This window comes from Branchiostoma belcheri, unplaced genomic scaffold, assembly GCF_001625305.1.
Source record: "Branchiostoma belcheri isolate BF01 breed outbred unplaced genomic scaffold, Haploidv18h27 scaffold13, whole genome shotgun sequence".
Taxonomy (NCBI): domain Eukaryota; kingdom Metazoa; phylum Chordata; class Leptocardii; order Amphioxiformes; family Branchiostomatidae; genus Branchiostoma; species Branchiostoma belcheri.
Window position 1 is genome coordinate 1,718,815 of NW_017802713.1, and position 12,237 is coordinate 1,731,051.

The 12,237-nt window shown below is 38.5% G+C and overlaps 1 protein-coding gene across 5 annotated transcripts in view; it reads right to left on the minus strand.

Moving 5' to 3' along the window:
* LOC109463944 (beta-arrestin-1-like) overlaps positions 1–12,237 on the minus strand; it is a 94,949-nt gene that overhangs the window by 9,118 nt on the left and 73,594 nt on the right. For 3 of the 5 annotated variants that reach the window (XM_019760848.1, XM_019760849.1, XM_019760851.1), the window contains 10 exons: positions 11,088–11,148; positions 7,538–7,582; positions 6,928–7,124; positions 6,204–6,263; positions 5,272–5,277; positions 4,205–4,272; positions 3,609–3,744; positions 3,035–3,119; positions 2,565–2,637; positions 1,864–2,007 (listed from right to left, as the gene is read on the minus strand). In XM_019760848.1, coding sequence (XP_019616407.1) covers positions 1,864–2,007; positions 2,565–2,637; positions 3,035–3,119; positions 3,609–3,744; positions 4,205–4,272; positions 5,272–5,277; positions 6,204–6,263; positions 6,928–7,124; positions 7,538–7,582; positions 11,088–11,148 — 875 coding nt within the window. The remainder of the gene's footprint in view (positions 1–1,863; positions 2,008–2,564; positions 2,638–3,034; positions 3,120–3,608; positions 3,745–4,204; positions 4,273–5,271; positions 5,278–6,203; positions 6,264–6,927; positions 7,125–7,537; positions 7,583–11,087; positions 11,149–12,237) is intronic. The other 2 variants (XM_019760850.1, XM_019760852.1) reach the window with 1 other exon arrangement.

Sequence of the window (12,237 nt, forward strand, 5' to 3'; positions counted from 1 at the left end):
TTTTGGTATGCATTCCTTCACACATCAAATGTACATACCTAGGGTATGTTGCAGTAAAAATATCTTTAAGCACACTGTTTCTCAAGGTGGCGATATTATGGACCCTGGTAATATTATGGACACATTTGTTGTTGAAACAACCATATAATGCAATGCCAATGCCAGAAAGAACCTTCATGTATATGTGTGCAGTGGGATGTGTTTAAAGAGGTTACAACAAAAAGTGAACACGAAACTACTGAAAACATTTCACAATCTACAGTACACTGAGTGATTTGGATGCCAATCAGTATAAGTGACAGATAAAGCAATGTGCATGTTCATGAGAATGGGTGCAGTTTAGTGTACCGCAATCAGAGTGGCATTCAAAACCATGGACTAATGAAGCTATCTTTTCCTATTGACTAACAAATAATAGAGTACCCGGTAATTTGAGCATCATTCAGCATAAGAGAGAGATATATCTCTTCAAGGGCTCTTCAGAGATGAATACAGTGATTAGGCCACACCAATTTTATTTCTTGGTTAACGGATTTTTGAAGGAAAACAATGGAGCGGGCGGGAGAAAAAAAAACAGGCCTAGGTTTCCTATTATGGCCCAAAATGATACAATAGGAGCCATGAAGTCAACACACCAGCCTGGTTCAAAATTTAAACAATGAATTTTGAACTTTTAATGATACCATTGCATTGAAAGATGGAATAACTGTAACAACTAGGATGAAGAGGACTGTTTTCAACTGTTCAGGGAAAAATATGAGCATTTTGCTGTTGATTCTGAATTTTTATTTTTATTTGCAAATCAGAAAAAAATGAAGCGTGCAAATCGGTTAACCAAGAAATTAAATTGGTGTGGTCTTAGATTCAATAAGTTAGAATGTCATTCAAACCCAGGCACTAATGAAGCTATGTGGTTGTTCTTTAGTGCATCTGTATACATAAATGTGCTGACGTGAATGTCTTTTGGCACATGGGACAGATATGATCACAGGAATGTTCTCTCAAAATGAATGCTGTAATTAAACTGTCACTCAGCACCTTGGTTACATGCACGTATGTGATTGATTCCACATGATAGGAATGCAGAATTCTGAATGCTATTCAGCACCAGGGACAGATACAACCACTCTCATATTTTCTAAAAAATGAAGGCAGTAATGAGAATGTCATTCAGCACCAGGGACAGGTACAGATATGTGAGTGATCTTTAAAATGAATGTTGTAATCAAATTGTCATTCAGCACCGGGGATACAGATACAATTAAGTAGGGTAGAAGCAAATGCAGTAATTTGCATGCATGTCGTCCAACACTGAGAGAGGCTGTTGCTGTAGATATTACTATGACTTTGAGCTAGCTAAGTTAAAGTTTACATCCACTAAGGATGGTATGGCTAATGAGAATGCCATTCAGCACAAGGGACAAAAACTGTCTGGTTGATGCAAGTGACATTCTTGATACATGTGTATTTCCAATTATTTTCAAAACAGGCATATACAAGAAATTTTTACCAAAGGAAAACATGTTGTTTTTGCTCTATTAAATTTTCCTCTTCATTTCCAAACCAGTAAGGTCAATGACCTGAACCAGACATCTATCACCATAGTAACTGGTGTTGGATTACATCATGTTGCAATTTTATAGCAGGAGAGATTTAGACTCCTGTCTGACCATATATATGAATGTGTTTGAGTAAGAATTAACAGAGCAGATTATATGCGAAGTTAAACATTATGCATTTGCTTTGCAAATGTTACCTTTCTAGTTCTAAATACATGTTGTTGATACAGTTACATGTGATAAGCCATATCTTTTCAACTTATTCGGAGCAGCACTTTATTTTACAGATGTCCAGGAGTCTTACATGGTGGATGAGGCCAGGTTGGTGTCCTCGTGCTTTAGTTTGCCGTCCAGCGCCAGTCCCCGTTTGTCCAGGTTGTTCTTCAGGAGCGGGCAGACCGTGTACACCTTGGATAACGTCTGGCTGGGCCCTACAGGAAAACCGTCCCTACACAGAACCACAGGCACAAGTTAAGAACAGTGTCATGCATACTAAGGCCACACCAATACATCAATCTAATTTTCAGGGATTTTAAGAACTGCTTACATCACAGGGGGGACATTTTTAATAGAACGCCATTCTAGAACCCGGAAGTTAAACATGGCTTTCGCTTGCAGTGTCCCTCCTGACAGATCACTGCGATGGTCTGCATTCTGCTCTCAGATAATACAATCGGCTATCTGGTGAGATTGGGTGGAAGGAAACAGGGGACAGCCATCCTTCAGTGAAGTATCGATACGCTTTAGACTCATTGTACCAGCGCAGGTCAGGAACTTTCAGAAATTAATGGTACACACATCAGGAAATCTGCTGGCCAGGGGGACAATGCAAGCAAAATCCAGTTCTAAAATGGATGTTCTATTCGAAATGTCACCCTTGTGAAAGGTAAACTGGCCTATTTGATCTGTTGGTTTTTGGATATTTTTAGAAAAAATATGAAGCGACAGGGCAAAAAAATAAAAATAACAACAGGCCTAGGCATCCTACAATAGCACTAAACTTACTCTGTTTCCAGGATGGCAACTGGACACTTGTACTGAGCCGTGGAGAACAGGCAGATGTCAGCAAACTGTCGAACTGCAAAAGACACAAGAATAAACACATTATAACATTGCCAACGTGCAAATTTTCACACAATGATATTCTACCACAATACCAAAGCTATCAATCCTAAAAAATTGCTTAAGAACTAATAACTAACTAGAAAAAATTGAAAAGCAAATGCATAATGTTTACCTTCACATATGGTCTGCTGTGTTACTCAAACACATTTACAAATGTATGTCGTGTATGTTGACAGGAGTTTAAATCCCTCCTGCTATAAAATTGCAACATGATTTAACCCAGCACTGGTTACCATGGTGACAGACGTCTGGTTCAGGTCAATGACCTTATTTGCTTGGAGAAGAAGAGGAAGAATAAACAGAGCAAAAACAATATTGCAAAGGAAAACATAATAACTAATAAACCTCACCTGATATTCTGATTTTCTTGACTGTCTTGTTGGAGTTGTTGGTTATCTGCACGTTAACGTTGATGGGCTCCCCATGGTAGTACAACTAAAAACAACAGGCATTTCAAAAGTTATTCCACTTAAACTGTGGGGGGGGATTTTTTTTAGAATGAAGAATACTTCTGACTGCTTCCTAAAATTTTAAAAGGAATATCAATGGTTAAGAAAAAAGTAGGGTTGGACAAGTCCACTTTCCCAGGGCAAGTAAAAGCACTGTTTGGGTAAGTGCATATTCCTCTGTACTCACCCGATTGGGCAAGTAAATTTTTTTGATGTGGCATTTTTTGTGTCTTCCCCATTAAGATATCATATTGATGCCCTTTTGTCAGAAAATCCATTGCGAATCTCAAACCACCAATTTACTTTAAAAATGAAAGTTAATTTCCTTGCTGCAAGTAAAAACGCGTCAAAATATGTCATTTATACTTTGGGCAAGTGAAAAGTACGTTTGGGCAAGTGGAAATGACCATGCGGATTTTTGAAGACTTGTCCAACCCCAAAAAAGTCTTAAATGTTTAAGAAAAAACAAATTAACCTCTTTATCCAGCGAACACTCCAGGTGTAGAGGGTTGGCGCTCATCATGAATTCTCTGCTGGCCTCTGCGAAGGGCTGAGGTCCAGGCGTCGAGGGGGCGTATGTCACTTTACGGATGGCAAGTCGTACAGAATTTCTGAGGGAAGGTTTGAAAATCAAAGATATATTAGAGAAAAGTCAACTTTTGTCCCAACACTTCATGAAACTCATGTTATCCATGTTTGGTTATCACTCCAGCCTCCATCAGGAAAAATGACCCAATGTTGTGACAGTCACATGACTCATGGACAGTCACATGACTCATACTAGTAATAGGGTCACATGACTCCAGTAATGGGTCAAAGGTACCAGAAAGCCACAGTTAGAAGACAGTAAGATCAATACAGTTGAAATACGGTGTAAGAAGTTGTTCAAACTGCGATGCTGGTGTGTTATGCTGAAGGGCTGTTATACTGGCTATACTGATACAGATATAGTTATAACTAATGCACTGATTATTTCTGTAGAAGAAATAATTGGAGACGTTTAAAAATTCTATTTTTCTTCTAGGTACACGCATGTCAAAACAAGAATGAAGGAGTCCATTATTCCCTTACCTTTTGTGAGCTTTCTCTTCTATGCTGTCTGCAACAAATGCCTTCAGTTCGTAGTCCACACCACATGGCTGGAAGGTAAAACAACAACAGCTGAACAATGGGACACTGAGAGTCATGGCAATGATAGTTATGTGGTGAATGGACTTTCCTGTTGTACATTATGGTCTGTGGTGACAGAAAACAACTTAGACAAAGACAGACTCTGACAAAAGAGTTCTTGAAACTGTTGGAGTTTCAACTCAAATTAAACTACTTTGAAAGTAGTAACTACTTGTCTAGGATGTGGAGGGTTAGTTTGTTATTATTATTGAGGGTTAAATTAATTAATTGACTTGTTAAAACACCAGGTCCTACTACCAAACTTTTGGGATGTTTGACTATCATTTCTAAGACTCTCAATACTAGATTTAGATTATAGACTAATTATAAGTATGAAATGAATAGGACACCAACACTGATGATCTTACTAATAGGGACATTTAGTTATTGTTTCCGAGACTACAATAATGTAACTGTGGAATGGGATGAACATGATATCAGTAAGAATGTTAGAGGTTATTTGCTCTTTCTAAATCTAACTGTGGTATTATGATATTAACAGTGAAGATCCAAGGACATTAAATGTGATTTCTACATTGTAGGACTACATTTAGTATGGTACAATGTATGTTAATTGTAATTTGTATTTACAATTTAGGGATATTGGGAAGTTTCTACATTTTTAAGACTACTGTTAAACAAGGTTGGTTGTTGTGGTGGGATGTTATCTACATGTACAATGAAGACTTTAAACATGAAATGTTACTGACTAAAGATCATTGTATGTGATGAACATGTTTTTAAACTGCAGGTTAGGGGATGTTAGTCATCTTTTAAGCTAACTGTACCATGAGATGAGTATGTTATATGTTTTAAAAGTTTAGGGTACATTTAACTTTTGTTTCTGAAATAAGAGGTGATATGGAATGAGTAATGTTATTTTGTAATGATGGTTTGGGGGTAGTTACTGTGGATTCTACAACTAACTGGTTAGAGTTGAATAAACGTTTATTTGTATTTAAACTTACTGTTTCCTGGGATGGCATGGTTCGAGCAAACAACTTACTTTAGAGTTTTTAGGACTCATTTGGCAGAGGAGTAAACCATAGGATAGAGAAAACCCATGGGGGGAAATGCCCCTGCCAAGAAAGTCCTGGGGAGTAAGCCTTTATGGAAGTAGAAAAGTAACATTTGCGAAGCAAATGCATAATGTTTACCTTCGGATACGGTCTGCTCTGTTAATTTTTACTCAAACACGAATTTCGCATACATGTACTACTAGTATATGGTGACAGGAGCAGAGCAGACCATGAAGTTTGCAACATTATGTAACCCAACACCAGTCACCATGGTGACAGACGTCAACAAATCATGTCATTGGCCAGGTCAGAGGTTAGTGTTTGGAGAAGAGGAAATTGAGTAAAAACAATATGTTTTCCTTCGGTAAACATAAAAACTGCTTGCAAGAGAGCCACTACACAGATAATAATTGGAATAACTCCTAGGATTTATAACAGTGTCCTGTTGTTCTAATTATAATCAGAAAAATTGCTGTGTGAACTTAAAGTTAAAGGCTTTACAAAAAGTGAGTTTAATCCCTGCAATTGGTCAAAGGGTAGGAAAACAATTGTTACAGTTACTGTAGCAGTCTTTGAAATTTTAAGTCTCAGAGCATATATGTCACGCTATATAATATATACATGTATATTTCAGACTATAGAAAAATCCTTGCCAATGTCTCTATAGCAATACAGACAAGATAAATCTACTGGTATATCCATTCAAGTTGAAGTATTGAAATAATGTACATGATAACAGATAACAGTCCCATTTTTCAATGCTACCACCTGCGCCTTTCTATGTTCCCCAGGGATCAATGTATAAGCCATCGAATTGCTTTATCAGGATTCATGGACACTTACAGGCTAACAGGCTCTATTCAAGGTGTGCTGGCACATACCTTCCCAGTGTCCCCTGGGGCAGGCTGCAGGGTGACCGATGATGGTGCATTTTTGGGCATCTGTGAAAGAAAAGAGGTCATTCCATTCAACAGTACTGGTAGGGGTAAGTTTTTTTTTTTTTGCTGATTTCACATTTCAGTTACACACTATTACCAGACAAAATGTTGCGGATACTCATTTTATTTTTCTGTTATTCCATTTTACCACAGAGTTAACTTTCCTTCCAAGCAACGAAATTTGTACTTGCTTTAACTTCTGGCCATCTATTCAGCCTTCTTCAGTATGACTGACCCAAATTCCTTATATGGGCATATGACCTTATATGGGCATATGACCTTTTATGGACATACATGTATGACCTTATATGATGATGATGGGCATATGACCTTATATGAGCATATGGCCTTAAATGGACATAAGAAATTCTTTTAATGATTGTATAAGCGCCTTTTCATCCCATATCACCTAGTATTGTACTACGTAGACTGATTTGTTAGATTTGTTCTCTCATTTCTGCCATACTTTGTACCTTGTACATTGTTGCGTAATAAAAGTCATATATGACCTTATATGGGCATATGACCTTATATGGGCATATGACCTTATATGGGCAAATGAAGCAAGTAACAGTTAAAAGGTAAATATTTCCGGATGTTCCTCTATATGGTTAATGCAACTTCAACAGCTGCATTTTTCTATATTTTCTTGTCTGCAAGTGCTTACCTCAAAGAAGAAAGGATAGGCATTCTGTCCCAGTTTTTTGATGAGCCTTTCCTGAAGTCTGGTTAGAGGCTTCTGTTCGGAGGGCTGCGGTGGGTAGACCTGGGCGGAGGCGATGTACAGGTCCTTTCTAAACGTCAGCCCCAACACATCCAGGTCCTCACGCCCATATCGGAATGCTGCTAGAATGTGTGAAAACACTGCAACAGGACAGGGAAATTAAAACTTCTGTACAAAATTGTTAAATTGAGACAAAAGAAAGAAAGAAACTAGAGAGGTACATGTAATTTGCAAAGCAAATGCATAATGTTTACTTTCGCATATGGTCTGCTTTGTTAATTTTACTCAAACAAATTCATACATTTGGTCAGTTAGGAGACTCAATCTAAATCCCTCCTGCTATAAAATTGCAACATGATGCAACCCAACACTAGTTACCATGGTGACAGATGTCTGGTTCAGGTCATTGACCTTATTGGTTTGGAAAAGAAGAGGAAGAGGAAACAGAGCAAAAACCATATGTTTTCCTTTGGTAAACATAATTATTACTTTATAGTTGAATGGCTGAATTCTTCTACAATCTTAAAGATACTGTAACAGTAAATGTCATCACCTTTTCTGTCCTTCAGGTATTCTTTGTCCACCAGGATAACGCCATCTGTAAAGCATAGAAAAGCACAATAGGGTAAATCAGAGAGACTTAAAAAGGATTTAATCAGATTACAGTTAAGATTACAGTTTATTTGAATTTCTCCTATGTGGTTTTGGGCACATCTCTTTCCTTCTTCCGTTTATCATAATCTGTTGATATGGTGCACCCAATTTTTTAGGTTGGGTGCACAATTGCACCTACTCCCAAAAATGAATTTCGAGCCTTGCAACTTTAGGATGTTTCTATCACTCAGAGGATGCAGAGCCCAATGGATTATGATGATGACAGTACTGAAAGTCCTTAGGCAACAACAACGGAAGGCACGATTATCATGCACTGCACATCCTCACCGTGACTTCAATAATAATTCCAAGAAGACTCTGGACTTCAAACGCAAAGCTCGACCAATGAATTTGATTTATCTTCTAAAAATACATGCGTATCTTTTTGATCCATGTAGCAATAACCTTGGTTCTAACTGGCAGAATTTTGGGTGCCAAGCTTTGCGTGGCTGGATGATTATATGCTAGGCCAATTGCATGAACGCACTCCCCCGAAGTAAAGTAGTATAATGTGTAATTCATGTTACCATGTTACTTCCCTCTTGATATTTTCTAACACTTTAAGGAGGAGGAGGAAAGAAAATCCGATTTGGGCCTTTGGATCTCGAGTCCTATTTATTTTAGGTGAATCATCTCTGTCTAGGAGATCAAAGGCGGACTGAAGAGATTGGGATGCGAAATGTAATTCAAGTTGCAGGAGAGCCCTGAAGATCCGATGTCTCGTGAGGACAGAATTGTGTGCCAGTCCTATAGTGTATGCTCTCATGGGCGTACAGTAGGTTGAGCCTCAGAAATTCTTGAATTTATGCCGTGTGTACATCGTCTTCAAAGCCTTTTCTTTAAGCCACACCAATTTAATTCCTTGGTTAATAGATTCACCAGCTTCATTTTTTTTTGATTTGCTAAAAAAAAAAAAATTCTGAATCAACTGCAAAATGCTCATATTTTGCCCTGAACAGTACAGAAACAGTCCTTTTCTTGCTAGTTGTTTCAGTCATTCCATCTTTCAATGCAGTGGTATCATTAAAAGTTCAAAATTCATTGTTAAAATTTTGAACCAGCCTGGTGTGTTGATTTCATGGCTCCTATCGTACGATTTTGGGCCATAATAGGATGCCTAGGCCTGTTTGTATTTTTTTTTTCGCCCGCCAGCTACATTATTTTTCTAGAAAAATCCGTTAACCAAGAAATTAAATTGGTGTGGCATTATGATGGATACATACTCCAAGATATAGAAGGGTATAGAAGATTGATAGATTGAATGTTAAAATGTATGTTGCAGTGCATGGGCTAGCTTCAACTTGAGCTCCCACGCAAAAACTACAAACAAATTCAGCTGTACAAATGATTGATTTGTCCTCATGTAGAGGTCAAAATCAAATAACATCAATATTCTACAGTATTTCATTGAGTGAGCTTCCAAAATCCCTTCCCTCACTTTCCCTGGCGTGCAGCCTAGTCCATTTGTAGATAACCCCCCGCTGGTGAATAGTCTAAGACACGCTTTCACATCCGAATATTGGCATTCCCGTCATGTTTTACGTGTCCCATGGGACACAGATGGCAGACAGATAGGGAGGCTACATTAAGATGCAGGCTATTTTTACATTCTAACAGCCCCACTGTCATCCACTGTGCCAAGAACGTTAGACCTTTAAACAGGAGGGCTTGTAAGAAATTTGAAAAAGAAAGTCTTATTGATGTATTTACTTACATTTTGTGAAAGCCTGTCTAAGCCATCGTTAGACAGAATTTCCTTAAAGAGTGCAAACTCTTTTGCCGTTGCATCACCCACCCCTAAGGCCACACCAATTTAATTTCTTGGTTAACAGATTTTTCTTGAAAAATAATGGAGCAGGTGGGCGAAAAAAACAGGCCTAGGCATCCTATTATAGCCCCAAATGGTACGATAGGAGCCATGAAGTCAACACAAAAGGCTGCATGGGTTAATATATAAACAATGAATTTTAACTTTTAATCAATCCACTGCATTGAGAGATGGAAAAATTGTAACAATTGGAAAGAAAAGGACTTTCCTCAACTGTTGGGGGCAAAATATGAGCATATTTGAGTTGATTCAGAACCAGAATCTGAAAAAAATGAAGAGGCGAATCCGAGAACCAACAAATTAAATTGGTGTAGCCTAAGCACATTGAAAATCACCACCAAGTCCAATTTAAGTGCACTGGTGCCAGACTTCAAACTTAATTTTGAGAAAGGTCACTGTTGTGATCCCTTCTCTGTGTGCCTTTGTTGTAGTATTGGGTGGATCTGAGGTGAACCCATGCCTCACATCACTTCCATTTCCAAGTTGGCTAAGCATGAACACACTCAAAAGCTACTTGTAGTCCGTGGACAAAGGGCTCTCTCTGGCAGAAATCCTTTCCAATTCTCCTGCCAATCAGAAACAGCTAAACTTGGCTGCGCCAGGTGAAAGCTACGGACAATATGATTTTCCCGAGATTTAAACAATTTGCTGAGTTAAAAAGTTTTCAATCGGCATTCCTCAATTTCGCAGGCTATGGAAAAGTGCCAGACTTGCAAAGGAGAAATGCCTTGGTAAGATCAATGAAGATGTCTTTGAATCAGGAAGGAATACAGTCTTCAAAACTTTTGTTAGTAATAGTCAATTTTTCTGACTCACAAACTAATGTTGCAGGATTGTATGTGGCAAAATGGGGTGCTGCCAGAATTGAGCAAATAGACTCTTTTTACACAACCATGTCTTTTTATTCAGCCGACGTTTTGGTGACCGTCTGTCACCTTCCTCAGGGCAATTCTGACTGGTTCACATTGCACTGCAGTAGTACTCTATGTTTGGGAATGCATCTATAGCAGCGACACCTGTGCTGCAGTGCAATCTGATTCAGACATGTCACCAAAACGTCAGCTGAATAAAAGACTTGGTTGTGTAAAAAGAATCTCTTTACTCAGTGACATAACTGTACAAAAGGTAGCCAGAATTGTTTATAATCTTGTTGGGAGTGACTTGTTTGCCACCCTATAGCTACAACCACTCTCACATAGGCGTAACGTTGCAAGCCTTGCATTATTTTATCGCTACTTCCACGGCAAATGCTCCATGGAACTTCATTTGCTAGTGCCCCCACTTTGAAACAAGGACACGTCTTGCCACTTCCACCGAAGCAAATCACCCTTTCTTCCTCCATTCACCACCTCTTAGGAGGAAGTTCCATGCTGAAAGCTTCTTTCCAAGAACAACATCACTTTGGAATAAGCTACCTCGTGATTGCTTCCTCTATGAGTATAACCTTAAACTCTTCAAGTCTAAGGTCAACAAACATCTGTCCTCACTGGCTGTTCTGTAACCCAAATCATTTTAAGTGGCTCCCATGAGCCTTGTTTTGTGGTGACTGGCGACCGAATCCAAACATACATGTATGCTTGAGAATGAGAAAAATGGGTGTATTCTACTTGCATATACCCACCTACTGGGTCCACGTGTGTTAGGTGGTCGACAAAGTCTCTTTTTCCCAGGTACACTGTGATCTGTACAGACAAAAAAAAAAAGAGGAATAAAACGTTATTCACACATCATAAAAATCCACACCACCATTTCCAAGAAATGTCTGGATTTGCTGTTTCTAAAGCCTGCCATAGAGTGCCAGGACCCTTAGAACAACATCAAAATATTTCGCTTCAATACTACACTATTCAAAGGTCTGGTCTTGTGTTGTGACTAGAGCTGTGTACCGGTACACAGTACCGATACTGTACCGGAAAAATTGATTAGGTACAGGTCCAAAATACCTAATCCCTCAGTACCGGTACTGTACCTAAACAATTTCACACTAATTTTATGCCTATTTGTGACCTCAAATGTTTAAATAGCTGGTTAACAATGGGTGCCTGTGTAAGGACAGTGTGTTCATGAAAACAAAAACATCTTAGTTTTGCCTATATTTTATCTGAGCATTCGCCATAAACAAAGAATAAACCTTAACTATCAAGTTTATTTATGTTTTTTTGTTATTGAAGGAGTTCAGAAGACCATATAAATTGGTCGAATTGTTCAGGTACAGGTTCAGGTCTGGACCTGTACCTAACCCTGTGTACCTGTACCTGTACCTGTACCTAAGATTTGTTTAGGTACACAGCTCTAGTTGTGACCTTTCCTCATCTGTTGGCTCTGTGAAGGGTTGAGATCAATCACTGTGTGAATTTCATATTTCACTTAGAGCTCTCTCCACGGGGAGGCTCTTTCCACTTCAATGGGTTAAAAGGCAACAACTGAGGCAGGTAAAATTCAAAAGCCGAGGATAGCACCAGGAAGGTTTGCAAAGGGGTAACTGTTTGGGCCTATGAAAAAAATGTTGTGTTTCCTGTTTCAATCGTATTAGAATTAGAGTTGGTAGGTAGGGATTATCTTTTTTTTTTGTTCCTTTCTTTTTTATTAGACAATGTCAGTCTCTAGTGATATGATATATATATATAATATGAGATGGACGAAACTCTAAATATTGTACAAGAAAAGGAGGGCTACACACATAGATTTTATAGCGTACCCCCTATAGTCTTCATTGGTTTGTCCCTTTCCATCCCTCAGAGTACCCCCTATAGTCTTCATTGGTTTGTCCC